Genomic DNA, 20,104 nt, shown 5'->3' with positions numbered 1-20,104 from the left:
AACAAGTCTGTAGCATTTGATACAATTTCACCTGTAGGTGGCGCAATTTGAAACAATTTGAAAAACTGCTGCTGTAGCAGCCGCAGCTGGGAGCAGTGGAAGTAGCAAACAACAGCTAAATGATTTTATATAATTTAAAGTATTAAAATTTTTAATGGGATGTCTATGGGAGCAGTGTTTAAAAGCTAAAATTTCAACAACTACAAGTGCTAAAGTATTCATACTTTATGGACAGCTGCCCCATGTGTAAATGTTTTACCTTTTGGCTAATAACTCATGAACTGTGCAAAATAATATTTGTGGAGTCTGTACCTTGCATGATGCAGATTCTACTCATATAGGCCACATTTTTTTGGCACATACTTCATCCAATCCACCCAAAACTTTGGCAAGATCATCTACAGACTTGACTGATCTAAAGTTATAAAGGAAATTTTGCTGCATCAGTATGTTTGAAATTATATATTTTTAAATGTGTGTCTTTAAAGGTAAATTTAACATAAATGCTCAGAAATCAAAATTGTCTTCAGCTATTCTAACCAAACTGTTTGGATGATAGGTCCGGACTTTGCTGAGCAGTCCTTGAATTTTCTACCTCTAGGGGGCGCTACAAATGCAAAAAGTGTATATCACTTAATCGACTGCACAGAGTCGTATAAAATTTGGTTCGCACAATCTAGGGTCATGACTCAGTTGATGTATAAAATTTGGCAATTAAGGTTGAATTAAAGTGGGTATGGCTTATTACAACAAATGTAAATTTCTAGACATTTTATATTTCAAACTTCAAAAAATTACACATAGGTTCTAAAGAGCTGATTTTTTGCAAACTCATCCATGGTAGTGCGCATGCACCAATGTGCATGCTGCCTGTTGCCGTTGCTCCGTCTTGTCGTCTTACTTTTTCCAACTTTTAGTTTTCCTTTTTCTTCAAACTTGAGTAAACTTTTGTGTAAGTGTAATTTAAACTACGCTCTGTACGAAAATGAGAGTAGGGAGAGTTGTGGCATTTTTTTTTTGCTGTGAAACTTCGTCTCATGCCAGTTGGTCAGGGTTACGCTGCAGAACAGCTGTTTGGCTGCATTGTTTACACCAGGGAACAGCTGATCACGCAGAAGTCGAGCGGCATGGCGCCCAGGACTACCGATGTCCCCACTGAGATCTGGAGGAGGACACACCAAGGATGCAGAGGTGGAACGAAGTGGTGAGGGAAGAGAGAGGGGTGCCGACAAAAGAGACTTAAGAACAAGAGATTTAAGCTGTGTCTACCTTCTCTCATCATGGGCAACGTGAGACCACTGGCGAATAAAATGGACGAGTCAGACGGAGTTCCGTGAGCGTAGTTTGATGTGCTTCTCAGAGACATGGCTACACCAGCAGAGGATTGAAGGCAGCTTGGACAAGGCCAACGAACTTAATCTGTTCTTTAACAGACACACTGGCTCCTGCTCATCCCCCCTCTAACTCAGCTGCTGTCTGCCCTCAGACTCCTCTGAGTCCACTGCTCCCCCCCCCTCTTCCATCTTCCTGGGAGAGTCCTACTCCCCCTCAACCGGCTCTCAACCTAAGGGCCCTCTCCAGACTGAAGACCCCCGCCTCTAACCTCTGCTGTGTGCCTGACTGCTGACCAGGTGAAAGGACAGCTGACGAAACTCCACAAACAAGGCTGCAGGTCCTGATGGAGTTAGCCCCCGGATGCTAAAAGCCTGTGCCCCCCAGCTATGTGGAGTGCTTCAACATGTCTTCAACCTGAGCCTGAGTCTTCAAAGGGTCCCTGTTCTGTTGAAGACATCTTGCCTCGTTCCTGTGCCGAAGATGCCGTGTCCCAGTGGCTCCAAGGACTACTACTTGGACAAGCCGGCAAGCACGGTGAGGATCATGTTTTTTGACTTCTCCAGTGCTTTCAACACCATCCGGCCTGCCCTGCTGGAGGAGAAGCTGGCAGCGATGCAGGTGGATGCCCCCTCGTGTCCTGGATTGTGGACTACCTGACTGGCAGACCACAGCATGTGCGTCTGCAGCACTGTGTATCGGACAGCGTGGTCAGCAACACTGGTGCCCCTCAGGGGACTGTCCTCTCTCCCTTCCTCTTCACCATTTACACCACAGACTTCAGCCACCACACAGAGTCCTGCCACCTTCAGAAGTTTTCTGATGACTCTGCTGTGGTGGGATGTATCAGCGGTGGTGATGAGTCTGAGTACAGGGCTGTGGTGGGGAACTTTGGTTCATGATGTGAGAAGAACCATCTGCAGCTCAGTGCGACAAAGTCTAAGGAACTGGTTGTAGACTAAATTATAACTTTGAACTTAGCTAAAGAAATCAGGTGTTCCAGTCCTTTTTACAACTAACTAACCGTTTTGAATGTGGGGACCTCCAGAACAAGATAATCCTGAGGTCTTGTGAGGCATTGCGTTTGTCTTCACTGCAGAAAAGATGTAAGACACAGGCTGCTTTTCTAGAAAGGCCTTTGTACACTCATGTCAGTGATAAATCCTAAAGCAAAACATCTAATGACTGAGGTTTACTGATGAAGCATAATACCACCATAGTCCAGTAAAGACAAGAACGGTCTGACTGAATGAGAGTAACTGATTTTGTAGCTGTACAAAAATTCACAGAGATTTCAGAATTTTGTCTTCCTTGACCCCACACAGTTCTATCAGCGCTGATACTGACCTTATTAAGCAGATTAGGTATTTGCCATGATGTGACAGATACACATTCAATTTAGTTTCTTTATCAATGTCATAAACATCTTTGTTTTTATAACAAATCTGTGTGAGAGAAAGACTGGCATAAGATCGGTACTCAATATTGGCAGAAACCCCAAATCCATATCGACAGAGGAAAAAGTGGTGAATAAGGCTACAGAAAAAAGACCAATTACAAATACTGCAAAATTAAAATGGAATGGACATCCCCAGTCCTTCTAGTGAACCATTGCTGAACAATTGCTGATTGTTTGTATGCTGCACATGATGCCGCTGACATTCATGCCCAATGCAGGTGTTGTTACGTTTTACTAAACGGTTGGGCTCAAGTGCAGGACTCCGACAAGGGGTAGGAATATAAAGAGATTTATTGAAGAACGGGGAAGTGGATGGAGACCAGGAGTTGGAATCCAGAGCTGGCAGCGGGTACGTGAAGGTATGGTGGTGGAGCTTGGCGAGACTGGGATGAAGATCCAGAACAGGTAAGCAGTTAGGTGAGCTAATGGTGGCAACGATGGCGTGGCTGAGAGAAACATGGCGGACAGACAGGCAGGAGCAAATGAGGAGCAGGCAGGTGAGTTAAGGGGGCACAGAAACACTTGTTAGCGGATATACACAACACAGAACAAGAACAGACTGAATACTTCAGCAAAAGCAATGGTTGGCCGACCAGTAACTACCACAGTGGATGAAACAATAATGTGGCGATGAGTGAATGGAGAGCTGGAGGAGATATACTGGCGTTGATGAGCTTGATGGGAGGCAGGTGTGTCAGCTGAGCGGCGTGATTGGGTGAAGGATCTCAGGTGAGTGACAGTGGTGGAGTAAGGAGCCAGTGGAGAGAGAGAGTAGCCACGCCTCCAGATACATATGCACACACAAAGAGAGACAGACATGGGAGAGACAGGAGACAGAGGGGAGGGGAATACAGACAAACTGTCACAGCTGTAACAGGTGTTGGAAATGTTCAAAAGGCCAGTCACAACAATTGCTGAGGAAACACATCATAAAAGCCTGTGCACTTCTCCTCGCTGTTCAAAGAGCAGCATTTGATTCAGATGAGATATTTCATGTGAATTAAGCCTCTGGAACTGTCTGTCTGAGGCAGTAGGCCTATAGATTATCTTGATGCCCTTAATGTAAGAGGCAGTAAGTCATGCACTGAGAGTGCATGTGGTCGTATGTGTGTTTCATGTTCTTATATCTCGGTGGGGACTTTAACCTGAATGCACACTAAACCATGGGGACTTGTGTCACTGTGGGGACAAACACTGAGGTCCCCATGGGTAGAGACCAACCTGCAGCCCACCCTGAGTCTGGTTCTGCCCAAAGTTTCTGCCTGTTAGGGGTTAGGGTTAGTTTAGGGTTAGGGTTAGGTAAGTTTTTCCTTGCCACTGTGGCCAAGTGCTTGCTCATGGTGGGATTTGTTGGGTCTCTTATAAAGAGTACGGTCTAGACCTGCTCTATAGGAAAAGTGCAATGAGATAACTTCTATTATGAATTGGCGCTAAGAGGAAAAGCAAAAAAATGAGAATGAGAGAAATGCAATGAGAGAAGCAAAGATTAGTGATTAGTAACCTCTGTTATGAATTGGCGCTATATAAATAAAATTGAATTGAATTGAAATAGAGACTGCTTTTTGAGGGTTAAGACTTTATGTTAGGGTTAAGGTTGCAGTTAGGTTAAGGTTAGGGTCAGGGGCTAGGGAAAGCATTATGTCAATGACTGTCCCCCACGGGGATAGTGAAACAAACGTGTGTGTGTGTTTTCATAAATAAAAGAAAAAAACACTATTATGTGGAAGCGGTGAGAGGAAGACAAGGCACTGGCACACTGTATGGGAAGAGAGACTTAGAAAAAGACAGAGAGAGAGCGAGAGAGAGAGAGAGAGAGAGAGAGAGAGAGAGCGAGAGAGAGAGAGAGAAGAGCACGGGGACCGCTGTTGCTCGCGCCTCCTCGCGGTGCGCTCGCGACGAACACCAATCCGCGGGAAAGCTCCAGGTCGGTGACAGCAGCCAGAGGAGAGAGGTGGAACCGCAAACACGGACAAACGTCTGTCTCTTCCCAGCAATCACTCCTGTTTCTCCGTATCAGGGGGACGCTGTCCTCTCAGTGTCCTCTCCGGCTGTTGCAGCCTCTCGCACACACAGAGGAGCGGTTATGTGATGGGTGTTGGAGAGGAGCCCGGAGAGGGAAGCGGGGTGATGATGAAGAGCAGGTTTCTGCCGCTGACCGGGAAGTTCGGTATCCACTTACAGACGACGCTCAGCGGGGAATAAAGGAGCTACCGCTTTCACTGAGGGATTAACATTACTTCTTTGTATAATTTGCTGTAGAATTACTCCAGTTGTCCTTGTTTCTGCGCTGAAATGTGGTTTTAATGATGCCCGAGCTCACCTTCGGATCGTACATGTTGCCTGGCTGACACAGCGGCTGTCTCTGGATTGTGGTTCTTCTATGCCCATATTTGGAGCTATTTGAGTAACAGGACGCTACACATCCAGGTCAACTGACCGTCTAATGTCCGTGCTGAGTGTGACAGCCCTACTGTGACATGGAAAAAACGGGACTCTACAGCCTCCTTTATTACTTCATTCTCAATTCACCCTTTATGATTTGTGCAAATGGTAAGTGAGAGTGAGAGAAATATTCTGACGTCGGAAATAGACTGTTTTTTAAAAAGGTATAGGCCTACTTTAAAGTAAATGCCAGCTGTCCGCAGGATTAAACATGCATCCCACTGGTGTTGGAACCTAGCCTGTGCATTTTAAGTGTACAATGATTCCTTCTGGGTAAATAGTTGGAGGATTAAAAACAAACACACATCACAGCATCACCAAAAGGTTGGACAACTGCTTTCCATCATTTGATCAAATAAAGCTGAGGCAGATAGGTCCCAGGTGCTCTAATAAAACCATTTCAGTCTATAAATCAAGGTTAATGGGGACTGTAGGAGGAGAGCTTAAAATAGAGGGAGTCTGCATGATGGCCGGAGAATGGATGACCACCCTCTGGATTGTTTTAAGCTCATGAAAGGTGTTTCACACACAGCAGTTTCACATTGCCATCCTACTCATTAATCTGTGCTTCTGGTGTGTTGCCTCTCTCCTCTTCATATACCAAAGCTGCATTTACTGAAGTCCCTAAAGATGTGAGTGTGGGGGAGGGAGAGGACGTGGAGATGCCCTGCGCCTTCAGGGCTGTCAGCTCAGCGCCCATGTCTTTGGAGATCCAGTGGTGGTACCTGAAGGAGGATGTGCCTAAAGAACTGCCTCATGAGCTGCAGATCAGCGCCCCAGCCAACAGAGCCAAGGTAACTGCAACACTGACGCTGACAACAGAAACACTATTAGTTAACTATACCTAACTCAGGTCTAAAAATGTGTGTGTGTGTGTGTTTGATTGCTACAATCTGCCCTACATGACCTGTAAATTTGGACAAATACTGTACCTGAACTGCAGCACACTGTGTTTACCTAGCAGCTAAAAATCTGATAATATGCATAGATCAACATTTGTACACTTTGCATTCACACTGGCCTGTATTTGTAAATCCACAGGCTGCAAATATCTGTAACGTCTCTGTTGATGAGCCTGATGCAGACAGTGTCTTTGAGCTTCAGTGTGTTCAGTTTTTCTACATTTGTTAAGTAACAGTCACCAGTGTTTGAAGCCAAACATAAATCCATACATCATGCAGTTCATCAGCTTATCATCATAGCCTCACGATATGTGTCTGACCTCGGCTGCACCATTTGTTCATCTTTACCATCAGAGAGAAGCAAGGGAGCGTGTGCATTATTCAGGACGAGGGCGATGTCACTCGGACTGCAGAAAGGGCACTTGTTGGTTTTCAACACCATTACATTCCTCTCAGGTCTGCTGCCTAAAAGCGCCATGATAGGATATTGTGGCAGGACGCAGTGGGAATTACTTTTCCCCTCGGCATTACAAATCAGTCTTTTTCAGTCGTCGGAGGAGTCAGGGACAATCACATCTGCAGCATTTCCTCTGCGGTTTAAGCACATTAAAACATGCAGCGGGGGTAAAGAGAGCAGAGGAAAAAGACGAGACAGAGAGGTTATCAATGGCGTCTTTGAGAAATGTACGCAACCAGCTCTGCTCATGCCATTTGCTCTCTCCACCACATGAAAGAAAAATCTTGTGTTATTGTTGCCAGTGATGTGCATCTTTCAGTAATTTAGCAGCTGATGTTCTGTTAATTGATGAACATGTTGCATACGTGTGATTCCCAATGCTTTCTCTCTGCAGGTCGCTCCAAGGGAAGCCACAAAAATAAGTGTAAGTGTCTACTTTCAAGAGTGTTGATTAGCAGACCTTTATTTTCCAAATACTACACAGAAGAAGAAATTATATTCATATTTATTTGACAGAACAATACTTAACATGTCCTAAGAGAAAGACCTACCTGACATGGGGGAGTACATTATGACTTAAAGGTGGAGTGTGATATTTCTCCCACTGATGGACATGCTCCTGCATGACTCCATTAAATGCCAAAGGTCTGGCTCAACTCGAATGGCTGATGCACCTGCGACTCACTGTTGGTCGATTATTTCACTAACTGGTTGTTTGGGGGAACCAGAATGTTTTCTGCTGCTTAGTGTCTGTTTGCTCTTTTAATGGAAAATAAGCTTCTAATCATTTCTGGAAAATGAAAGTTTGATCTTGGCACCTGAAAACTAAAGTTCAAAAGATTCTTTTTATGCATATTTATACACATTTTCCATTTAAATCAACTGATCGATTAGTCAAAGAAATCCTGTGTCTTCTGCTGTCCCAGTTTCTTCAGACACGCTGTGATAATGTTACATTTTTACTGTTGAAGCGTGCCCTGTTAGGGATAATTGAGGCTCTGTAAGAACTAATGTGTGGGTCTGCTGAGCAGCTAATACGGGGTCATGAGTTGGGGCTTTCGCTGATGCCTTTGCCTCCACCTCTACTCATAAAACATGAAGCTACCCTTATTAAGCTGATGATCAATGCATACTAAAGCTGGTAGTTGTTCAAGCATTGCTGTTTGCCAAGTGTCAGTATTTCCTTCTTCCTCTGCCTCGGTTCCAGACTGTGCGTGTTCAGGGCAACGCCATCTCCCACCGCCTCAGCCTGTCCAAGGTGAAGAAGGAAGACGAGGGGGTGTACGAGTGTCGCGTGTCTGACCTGTGGGCCGATGAGACTCAGGAATTCACGGTTCACGCCACGCTGCACGTCACGCCGGGTGACGGCATGGTGGCCGAGGAGGCTGTGTCACACATCCAGAACCGCTGGCCGCTGAGGAATACCAACACAGCGCTGGGAGGGGGTGGAGTGGGGAGGGCCACCTCAGAGCCCGGCTATGGGCTGGCAGGAGGTCAGAGGTTAGGGCAGGGGAAGCACCGGGTGCCTCAGCAGGCCCAGCCTGGCCTCCTCCCGTCCATCTTGTCCACCACCACCTCGGTGGCCAAGTCGTCAGCCTCACCGCTGCCAGGGAACGCAGCCATCCTCCGGCAGCAGCACGGAGCTGGTGAGTGAGTGTGGGGGGTGGGGGGAAACAGAGCCACAGTGACCCCTAGTGGTGTAGAAGGGAAGAACCACCAGAGATTTACACACACGGCTCAGCAGGCTGCATGTGGCTGCTGTGCTGGTCTGCATCTGTCTCAAGGTTCATCCATGTCTGTTACTCAGATCTGAGCAAATGTGCTGTTGTGTCTCTTTGTATCTCTGTGTAGTCGAGACATTTCAGTCTGAGATTCACCATGGAGTCTTCTGATCCGTCTGGCCTCTATATTTTTTAAGTATGTACAATTTCTGCTACATACTTGACAAGTCTGGAGTCTGCCTAATTTCCATGTCATGTTGGAAACAGAGTACTTGATATGTTGATATGTTCTTATTCTGGCACCAGTAGTGACTCTCAGATTTGGTGGCAACCCTGCGTGAGAGAGTATGAATATCTCTGCATTCACACATACTGTGTGTGTCCTCTCGAGTGTGATCGCCCAGCTCAGCATTCTTCATTATCTATTCATATGCTACTGCCATACCTCAGTCACACTTTTCAAGCGTCTTTAAATCAGGGGAGTGTTTTTGTTGACTTGTGTACGAACGTGTAACACCTGTTTATGACAGTGGCTCTGCAGCTTCGATGAAGCGTACTTGTGAATAATTAAAAGCCATCCGAGTCCAGTGGAGTCTTGTCACCGTGCTGCTGCTGCAGCCAGTCAGCCCCATGGACTGTATGAAGTGCCTGTGCTCCGGTTGACTCCAGCATTCATACTTCCACGTGCTGGGATTGTGCTGCGATATGACCGGGGCTAGTCAGAGGTGTTGAAGGTATTAGGGCTGATATTGTTTCTGCTGGTCTGTGTGTGCTGAAGTCTGCTGTGTCATTTCAGAAGAGTACCAGTCCTCTGTCCTCACAGCTGTGATCAGGCATTCAGACTTCTCACAGGGACACGGGAGAGGACTTTATCACTCACCGATGCTGCTGCTCCTACATGAGTAGGCTTTTGTGAGAGATGTCTGGAAAGACTGTCAGCGTCTGTGTAAAGCAGTATTAGCCAAAGAATCAGCCAATAATAGCTTAAGTATGTTACCAGGCATTCCTGACATATCTGCAATGTAATATTTGGATGATAGATTCATTACAAATGCATACATGTGCATTTGATCTATTTTAGCCATTTCTGTTTAAATATGAGTTTTGAATGGATAAAGTGAACATTTAAATTTGTTTGCATATGTAAAAACATTTAGAATGACCGTAGGAGCAGATTTGCCTCTTTTAATATTTGCAAAACTTGAGGCAACAGTGTGTGCGACTTGAACCTATCAAGGATCCACCTGCCAGAGAAAAAAATACTTAGATGTTTGAAAATGTTCTGCTAAAATAAATGTGACATGTTTTCTACACTAGAGTTGATGTAATGTTGCTCGTCTCCTTCAGTGATTGGAGACACTGAAGGACACAACTGAAACAGTGTACTGTTCAGTTTAATCAGGACAGGCACCGATAATGTAGTGCTTTTTTAGACAGCTACATCTGCCCCAAGCATCGCAGTTATAATGAGGAAACCCCTCTGATGGTCATATGCAGTGAGACATGTGGTGGTGCAGTGAAATGAAAAAATACAATATCTGACCACAGAAATGGTTAAATGTGGCAGGCCCACCCTGCAGACTGGCCTAATGCACACATGCAGTGAGAGAACTGCAATAAATCCAAACCTGCCATTACTGTCAGTATTTCATCCTCCTCTGTCTGTGTACTTTTCAGTCCCAAACCAAAAACAAACCAATGATTAACAAAGAAGTTGTGAAGCCCTGCGGCCACTGTTCATTTATGTAACCTACATCTGTTGGTTACATTCTGGATGATTCCTGAGGCAGAAGCTCGACTTCAGTTATTGGACGGTCAAGCCTGATCGCTGAATGCCTCTTATTGTTTTGGATGTTTCAAAGCAGCTAATGATATCAGCTGTTTCCTGTCCTCTGATACAAGGCTGATAGAAAGTGACCATAATCTGTTAGTTCATCGGTGAGAGGTGGACTTCTACTACAACCTCTCATAAAACTTCATTCTGTTCACATGAGCAAAGAAATAAGCATACACGACCAATTATTAATAATAGATGCATTTATGGTAACTTTTGATGATAACAGTGACTCTGACCCCTACTGTGTTAAATTGTGGTTTATGTCGCACTAGTTCCCTTAGATCAGTGATTTCCAGTCTTTTTGGCTTGTGACATTTACTTTGGTAACGATAAACGATTAATATCTTTTTAAATATGCTTTTTATTTCTTTGTACTGTACAATAAACAGAACTCATGGACTATGAAAATAGTTTTTATAGCACAGGAGAGACTCCTTTACAGCTCCAGGGCTGAAGTTGTAAAAGTATTCAGCTCAGGAACTGTGCTTGCTTCTCCAGAAGCTGTAGCATTTATTTTCTGAGAAACTGTACTCCAGCTGTATATGTTCCGACGTCCGGCACACCTGCATCACCTGAGCGCGCACACACACACGCACACACACACACACCGCACTGAGAGCACTTCCAAAGAAGCTGCGCTACTCTGCTGTTTTCAATTCAGTTTTATTTATTTACTGCTATAGATCTTCTCATCTGATTCTGTGAAAGACAGCAAACAAACAGTATTTCCAAAAATTGAGCTGTTCACTAATCTTTGCTTCTCTCATTGAATTTGTGGCTTTTGTGATTTGTCATCAGTCCTCAAGAGTTCTCCCTACACAGTTTTTTTTTTTTTTTTTGCTTATCCTCTTAGCGCCGATTCATAACAGAAGTTATCTCATTGCACTTTTCCTATAGAGCAGGTCTAGACCGTACTTTTTATAATATTAATTACAGAGACCCCACAAATCCCACCATGAGCAAGCACTTGGCCACAGTGGCAAGGAAAAACTTCCTTTAAGAGGCAGAGACCTTGGACAGAACCAGACTCAATGGTGGGCGGCCATCCGCCGGGTGGGGGGGGGGCAATGCAAATTACACCTAGAATTTTAAAGTAGTAATAATGTAATGGTAGTGGCAATATAAATAATCAACAAAGCAATAATAATAGGAATTACAGTCACACGACTAATAATGACAATAATAGTAACAAGGCCAGTAACAACCACTGTAGTAGCAGTTGTTGACACTATTTCCACTTAGCTCGTTTTGCCAAAGTGTGCCCACACGACTGACATGACATCTTTTTGTGTACCAGCTCTTTCTCATTTGCACTGGCCCCCCAGCTACTTTTCACCAACATTTGAGTCGTTTGATCCGTTTGACACGCATAGTTAATTCAAATCTTACTACTGTTATTTTTAGAGGTCAGAAAAAAGAAAAAAAACATTTAGAGAAAAGTCCCCCCAAAAAATCCAAGCCTCTTTCCTGTTTCGTTAATCATGTCGTGACCCCTCACTTTTATTTCGTCTCTCAACCCCCTGCCTTAGATAATGAGTATAAAATCGGCCCCTGTGTGAACGTGCTATGGTTTCTCATATTGTAATCAGATGAAACACATGAAATTGCAGATGAAGCATGTGTAGAGACGAGATCTGCTGGCCTGCATGGATCTTTTTCAGTAATTCCAACTCCGTCATTATTGAGTAAATCCCATGAGACTTTTATAGTTACACTAACTCAATTACTTCAGTACAACCAACATAATTTGCCTTGTCCGCTAAAAGCTTAATTAAGTTGAACCAACTTAATTTTAATGAAAAGGTTTTGGTGATATTAAGTGCTGAAAGTACTTCAAATTGTTACCGTCATTTTTTCGAGTATCAGTAACCTGTTTCACATCAGACAGAATAAAAACACACACATAGCAATTCCAGTTTTATGATCAAGCTGTTTATTCTAAAACCAATGTCAACTTATGTCCAAATGTTTTTTTAACTGTGAACCATTTTTATACCATCATTTGTGCACAAAATAATGAATAAATAAATCCACACCCAAATGAGTTTTAACCAAAACTCACAGTGTGCTCCAAATGAACACATTAAGTCAAATATTTGCAGGCTTTTACCAGGAAGTTGCCCTTAAACAAGATAAAACAAAAACAGCATATTCAAATGATTAATGTGGATTTTGGAGGCCTGCTCTCCTGAACTGAATCCAGTGCTTCACTCTCTGTGCATGTTAAAGAATACTATAGAAAAAATAACACTATGTGAAAAGAAATACATACATTTAGTGTCGCTGATGTCGGAAAAAAACACAGCAAATGGCTACATGTGTTCTCTCCAAGGAATACAGAAGCATGTTTTCCAGGTTACTTTGTAAATACATATGTGATACATAAATATTCCAAGAAAGAACACAGAAAACATCAGAAATAGATTTGATACACTCAATTGCCAGATTATTGGGTCCACCCAGATTGTTAATCATATTCAGTTTTTGTTGAGATGGCTTTAGAGGTGTTGACTCAACTTTATTGTCATTTTGGCTCTGTATAGATTGTGCTTTGTGCTTGTTGTAAAACTGTATGGCATTACAGTGACGGGCTTCTGTTTAGTGCGCCCCATTTATTTCAGTGAGGGAAGACTAAATATTGGTAACACCTCAACAGCACGCAATACAGTTCAACATCGCAAACATCATAATCCAAAATGACCATAAAGTTAAACTGTCTCAGAAACACTGACCACTGTAACATGTATGCTGGTAGGATTTATTGCAGTGCTATTGTTTTAAACTGTATTAGTTTTAGCTAGGTGTACCTAATAAACTGCCAGCTGTCAACAGTACAGTTGCTGTATGTTGCACAACAGAACTTTACAAACATAACAGTGCAACATGTCCTGTTGAATTTGAGGACAGGCTAATTCAGTTTTTATACAGCAGTTTATTTTTTACAGACATTACCTTCGGACTGGCTTTCAGACCATCCAGTTTAAGAAAAATCTTGTTTTCAGTTCTTTTGGGTAGCTGAGGTTCAGTGCGTATATCAGCCCCATTGGCAAGGCACAGGCTCTGGGTACGTCCAGGTCTTCCGGGACTACTGTTCCCTCACTCACGAGCCTTGTGCTAGCTGGATCAGACATTACGGCTCCTCTGGTTATGACAATCTTCATCGGTAATATCCCCACCATCCTGGCAAAAGTAGACCAGTGTTTTAAGTCATCATATTTAAAAACGAGAGTAACACAAAGTACAGTGTGTCTGAACTCAAGTGTCTGATTTACTTACCAAGTGCTCTTGAAGAGATTCTCCTCCTTTTCTCTGAGAGACACCACTGAGCCCCGTTCCACACGCTCATCCTGAGAATAAGCGTCCCCCATGAGGATGGGCTTTTAATAATTACACTGAAGGATGAGGTTTATGAGTAGGTTTATTTACTGATCTCTACTGTGTTTGATTCTAATCAAATAATAAATTGCGCATTTTAATTATGCATTATAAAACTCCAGGTAAAAAAAGAAGAAAAACAGCTAATTAATAATGACCCACTATGACCCAATGATGAAAATTTTAATAGCAAATTAAATTTTAAGAAGGCTTTTAAATTGAACTTTGTTATTACATTTACTCTGCCTATCATGTTCCATCTCATAATTCATTTGTTTTCTGCGTTAGTATTTACAGTTTTGGTTTTAATTTATGTTTTTTTCTTAGCAACTTGGGAGCAGATACTGAACTAGCACAGCACCACCCATAGCCTGCGATAATGTATCAATCATGATCAACTAACCCAACATCACCTGCTAGAAAAAAGTGGATTTGAAATGAACTACGCTACATTTATTCATACCTCTAGCAGCATGTTCCTTATGCGCTGAATATTCATTTTTGCAGCCCCTCCTCGTGAGGACACCAAGGACATTATTTTGGTGCTTGATTGACAACTTCCTGCCTGCGAATGGAGAATGTCTGCCATTTTTTCACTGATGACCTGACAGTTGTTCCTCTTCTTTAATTTGTTAAGGAGCTCTACTCTTTCATGTTCCAAACTTCTTCTGATTCTCCTTGTGGGTGAGGGGGAAAATAGTTTACCTCTGCCTTTCTTGGCTTTTTGATATTCTTTGCAGGTGTTTTCTCATGTGCTCGCTTCTTTTTGAGAGAGTTCACATCAAGCTCAGGGCATCTAAGCCCTCTCAATTTAGATCTATAATTGCCCATTTTATGTTTTAGTCTTTGTTGCCATCCGTAGCATCCATTATATGATCCCAGTTCTTTAAGGCAAGGATGCTTCTGAATCAGCGCCTCAGCAACATCAGACAACTGCGCGCTTGTTAGGTAGACTGAAAGATACTTTCAGCCAGTTTCTCAGGGATATCTGGAAGGATTGTGGTAAAGTTGAGTTGAATGCCATCCTTCTTGAAAGCTTCATTTCCTGAGGCAAGCACAAGCTCTGTGTCACAGGCAAGCGAGATACTGGAAATTCAGTAGGCCAACGCTGCGAACGCTGAGTCCCATGTTGAGGTGATGAAACAATCAGTGTATCCTGCGATCCAGAAGAGCAACTGCTGTTACAAGGATGGATGGAGGTCACTGAAGTATGGACCGGGGCTGCTGAGCTATGGATGGAGGTTTCTGGTGCACTTTCAATGGAACTGTCCAAATCAGTAAAGGTCAGAGTAAGTGTGGGAGGTTCAACAATGTGAACCACCAACCTAAATTGTGTCCTTGATTGTTGTTGAGGTAAGAGAAAAATATTCCTCTCCAAAATCAGCATCCTTATAATGCAAAGTAAAGTTCCCATCAAGCCCAAAGGTCTCTCTCACAGTAGACTCGAGTTCACCCACAGACCCAGGGATTCCATGAGGCAAGTCCAGTCTGCGAATGTCATGGTCCTGAAGAATGATTTGAGTTATAGAATACATCCAGTCACATCCCCTAAACATTCAGTATGAGAGGAGAATATTAACACTGATAATTAGCTGAGATATAAGCTTTGGACTTAGACTTTTCATCACCTTTGCGATATTAACTAGCATGCAGAAAAGTACTATGCTGCTGATTACGTCTCCAAGAAATTAGCTTTCACATCACAGTGTAACATTTCTTAATCACCAAACTGCACACAAAGTCTTGAGTTTGTGTCGACACGTTTTTGTCCAAAAGTAGACTAATACAGATCCCAAGAGCCCATTTAAATATATATATCTATATATCTATATATATATCTATATATCTATATATCTATATATATAGATATATAGATATATCTATATATCTATATATATATATCTATCTATCTATCTATCTATATATATATATATATATATATATATATATATATATATATATATATATATATATATATATATATATAAATATATCTGTTTATAGTTTGACTAAATGTAAAAGACATTTATTTCTATGGCAAAAGACAAGAGTACGAGGACAGCCTTTTTTCGGTTTCTTAATGTTTTCCAGTGAAGCATAATGTAATAAAAGTAAAAATACAAAAATTAGGATATTCCTGTGGCTTAAAGTAATGTGATAATTTCACAAAAAAGCCACAACTTTGAAAACATTTCACCATCTCTGAGTTATATGGAGCTCATATTTACAAACCCGATTCCAAAAAAGTTGGGACACTGTACAAATTGTGAATAAAAAAGGAAAGCAATAATTTACAAATCTCATAAACTTATATTTTATTCACAATAGAATATAGATAACGTATCAAATGTTGAAAGTGAGACATTTTGAAATGTCATGCCAAATATTGGCTCATTTTGGATTTCATGAGAGCTACACATTCCAAAAAAGTTGGGACAGGTAGCAATAAGAGGCCGGAGAAGTTAAATGTACATATAAGGAACAGCTGGAGGACCAATGCAACTTATTAGGTCAATTGGCAACATGATTGGGTACAAAAAGAGCCTCTCAGAGTGGCAGTGTCTCTCAGAAGTCAAGATGGGCAGAGGATCACCAATTCCCCTAATGCTGCGGCGAAACATAGTGGAGCAATATCAGAAAGGAGTTTCTCAGAGAAAAATTGCAAAGAGTTTGAAGTTATCATCATCTACAGTGCATAATATCATCCAAAGATTCAGAGAATCTGGAACAATCTCTGTGCGTAAGGGTCAAGGCCGGAAAACCATACTGGATGCCCGTGATCTCCGGGTCCTTAGACGGCACTGCATCACATACAGGAATGCTACTGTAATGGAAATCACAACATGAGCTCAGGAATACTTCCAGAAAACATTGTCGGTGAACACAATCCACCGTGCCATTCGCCGTTGCCGGCTAAAACTCTATAGGTCAAAAAAGAAGCTATATCTAAACATGATCCAGAAGCGCAGGCGTTTTCTCTGGGCCAAGGCTCATTTAAAATGGACTGTGGCAAAGTGGAAAACTGTTCTGTGGCCAAATGAATCAAAATTTGAAGTTCTTTTTGGAAAACTGGGACGCCATGTCATCTGGACTAAAGAGGACAAGGACAACCCAAGTTGTTAGCAGCGCTCAGTTCAGAAGCCTGCATCTCTGATGGTATGGGGTTGCATGAGTGCGTGTGGCATGGGCAGCTTACACATCTGGAAAGGCACCATCAATGCTGAAAGGTATATCTAAGTTCTAGAACAACATATGCTCCCATCCAGACGTCGTCTCTTTCAGGGAAGACCTTGCATTTTCCAACATGACAATGCCAGGCCACATACTGCATCAATTACAACATCATGGCTGCGTAGAAGAAGGATCCGGGTACTTAAATGGCCAGCCTGCAGTCCAGATCTTTCACCCTTAGAAAACATTTGGCACATCATAAAGAGGAAGATGCGACAAAGAAGACCTAAGACAGTTGAGCAACTAGAAGCCTGTATTAGACAAGAATGGGACAACATTCCTATTCCTAAACTTGAGCAACTTGTCTCCTCAGTCCCCAGACGTTTGCAGACTGTTATAAAAAGAAGAGGGGATGCCACACAGTGGTAAACATGGCCTTGTCCCAACTTTTTTGAGATGTGTTGATGCCATGAAATTTAAAATCAACTTATTTTTCCCTTAAAATGATACATTTTCTCAGTTTAAACATTTGATGTGTCATCTATGTTGTATTCTGAATAAAATATTGAAATTTGAAACTTCCACATCATTGCATTCTGTTTTTATTCACAATTTGTACAGTGTCCCAACTTTTTTGGAATCGGGTTTGTACAACTACTACTCAGATTACTCGCTAGAGCTAATGTAATTGGGTTGCACTCACATAGGTCTGTCACCATCTCTGAGATTATCAAATCATCAAACTCACAATTATGCTTCTTTAAGCATAACTGTACAATCTTACAAAATACTCTTTTAAAATAGGACCTGAAGCTGATGAAGAAATAAAGTGCAGTTCTTCCACTAACTCATTGAATATGCTTTCCAATTTCAGCAGCAGGTGGGCTATATTTTTCTCAGTTAGGCAATTCTCTCATTTTTTCATTTTCAGGATCTTCACTCACTGCACCCTCCGTATCCTCCTCAACAACAGGATCATCCCCTACATTTAAAGGATTGACATACCTCTGCAAAAGCTTAGGCGTGAAGTCATCCAGTGAGTGAGGAGTGTGTTTCCGGCTCATATGAGAGGCAAATGTTCTTGCTTGTTTTGAAAGAACAATTTTCAAAAACACAAGACACAGTTTCCTGTTTCTTTAAATGACGACCAATGTGCTCGAAGTATTCTCTTTCTGTGGAGATAGTGTTTAAGGAGCAACATGGACATTTCAAAGACAGGACTTCTGTCATCATTCGCTCCGCAGTGAAGGTGACTGGGTGCAAGGAAAAGGTTGTGGCTGACCCCCCCCCCCCCCGACACATACTGTTTCAGACGCTCCCCTCTGGCAGGAGGCTGCGGTCCATCAGCACCAAAACCTCAGGCTGCAGCCGGCCTCATCAACAAGGCCCGGGACCCCCACTGACACTGACTCTCATACCCAATCTAGCGAGAAAGTCACCAAGCTTGTAACACTGTGTGTGTCTGTGTGTGTGTGTGTGTGTTGAAGCAGTGGAACTCCACACAGAGAGGACGGAAGCAGCGCGACCAGAAATGACAGCAAAACGTGTCTCAGTTCATTTGCCCCAAGTCTTCTAACAGCAGGGAAAACCCTGCTGTTTATTCTGGCATCATGTCAGCTAACATGTTGGTGACATTCTTATAAACAAACACGCATGGAAACACAACGGGCAATATCGACGTCAGCAAAACTGATCGAGGTCGTGTCCATATATCGTACAAGAAGTCGATAACGTAATGATCGCGACAGGCCTACACATAAAGAAAGAAAGATTCTGATTCTGAGTATGCAAGGATAGATATACCCTTTTCTGCAGATCAAACTATTCAAATGAAATGAAAGAGAAATAAATGATAAATGTCAGCACTAACATGTACAGAAGATTGATCACAAGAATTAATTAAGTCTTTCACTGTCAAAAGACTATTGAGGCTACATGTTGGTCATTTCTGAAGGTCTAAATAAGCAGCCACTGCTGCAGTGGCAACGTTTTTAATTGCCTTGCTTCTCACTACTTGGCTGCCGCCTGATTTGATGAGTTTACTGAAGCACATTAAATCTTCGACAGTTTAGCTGCATCATGTTTAAATCACATCATTACACATCACACATCATTAATTTTAGCTCAATTAATAACACAAGTCGTGTTCAGAGCCTGGTGGTATCGTTACGTTACGACGCAGCCAAATTCACTTGAATCCATTTCATGAAGCGGCTAACAAAGGATCATCCCGTGTATCATAATGGACATCAACATGTTAGTGGGATTAAAAAGCTTCATTGTTATTATGAAATATCTGACACCTTTGTGTATCCACTCATCTCAGCTGACAAGAGAACTAATGCTTATTTCACACTACATCCCGGATTAAAGGTTTTATAGATAACATTTTTATGTAGACGAATATTTAAAAAATAATAATACATCCACAGAGCTTTTAGAAAGGTGCAGAATAAAAGTATCACTTTTAAAAAAAATATATATTATGATTGTGAATTAATCATTTTACAAATTTTGATGGGTCCAAAATGAATGTTTTGTTTATCTCTGTGTGAGATGTCTGAGGTTTGGTTCCTGAGCCAATAGTATAACGAGGTTGGCTTCATGTGGTATAGTTGCCAGTTAGTGTGGAGAAAAGCGACACTGACGTTAGCACACATTAGCTAACTTAGCTTAGTCGTCCGAACAACAATAATCCATAAAATTACAGTTCTGCATATTTAAACAAAATCGACAACAACTACTGACAGTCACAGTCCTTAAAAGGGACAGTTCACCCCAAAATCAAAAATACATATTTTCCCTCTCACCTGTAGTGCTATATATCCATCTAAATTGTTTTGGTGTGAGTTGCCGAGTTTTGGAGATATCGGCCATAGAGATGTCTGCATTTTTTTTTTATTTAATGTTGACTAAATGGCACTACATGTAAGAGGAAAAATATGTATTTTTGATTTGGGGGTAAACTGTCCCTTTAACTAATGTGTTGTCACTGTGTGTTGAAGATGTGTATCAGAGGGGATTTAGAAGTGGACCGCAGTCCGACATAACTGATGGCCCGGGGCCAGTACAAGTTTATGCAGGGCAACTTGATTGACCAGTCACTGGTGCGTCCGGGCCAGTGGCGGACTGGTCCACTTATGAAAAGACGGTCGCTCTTCTTTAAGAATGGAGTGGATGTGGGATCCCATTACATTATTATGTTTGGCATGTCAAATGTAAATTAAATTAGTGTAAAAATATAGTTTTTAGACCCAAAACGTGACTGTCATTGAGGGTGTCATCTCATATAACGTCTAACGTTAGCCCTATTATGAGACACACACTGAGGTATTTGTGGCTAGCTAGCCATGTAGCCAGCTACTTGAGCTCAGCTACGGTACTCACGTTAATATAAAAATCTGAAAA

The 20,104-nt window shown here is 42.2% G+C and overlaps 1 protein-coding gene across 2 annotated transcripts in view; it reads left to right on the top strand.

Annotated features, from left to right (window-relative positions):
• The first annotated feature begins 4,497 nt into the window (after positions 1–4,497).
• vstm2b (V-set and transmembrane domain containing 2B) overlaps positions 4,498–20,104 on the top strand; it is a 35,237-nt gene continuing 19,630 nt past the window's right edge. Inside the window, exons 1-5 of one of the 2 annotated variants that reach the window (XM_044202163.1) lie at positions 4,498–5,341; positions 5,840–6,027; positions 6,987–7,016; positions 7,800–8,238; positions 17,628–19,137. In XM_044202163.1, the coding sequence (XP_044058098.1) occupies positions 5,269–5,341; positions 5,840–6,027; positions 6,987–7,016; positions 7,800–8,238; positions 17,628–17,740 (843 nt within the window). In that variant the 5' untranslated portion in view covers positions 4,498–5,268 and the 3' untranslated portion in view covers positions 17,741–19,137. Of the gene's footprint in view, positions 5,342–5,839; positions 6,028–6,986; positions 7,017–7,799; positions 8,239–17,627; positions 19,138–20,104 lie in introns of those variants that run through there. The other variant, XM_044202171.1, reaches the window with a different exon arrangement.

This window comes from Siniperca chuatsi, linkage group LG1 (assembly GCF_020085105.1).
Source record: "Siniperca chuatsi isolate FFG_IHB_CAS linkage group LG1, ASM2008510v1, whole genome shotgun sequence".
Taxonomy (NCBI): domain Eukaryota; kingdom Metazoa; phylum Chordata; class Actinopteri; order Centrarchiformes; family Sinipercidae; genus Siniperca; species Siniperca chuatsi.
Note: the sequence above shows the minus strand (reverse complement) of the source record. Positions and strands in the feature narration are given on the sequence as shown.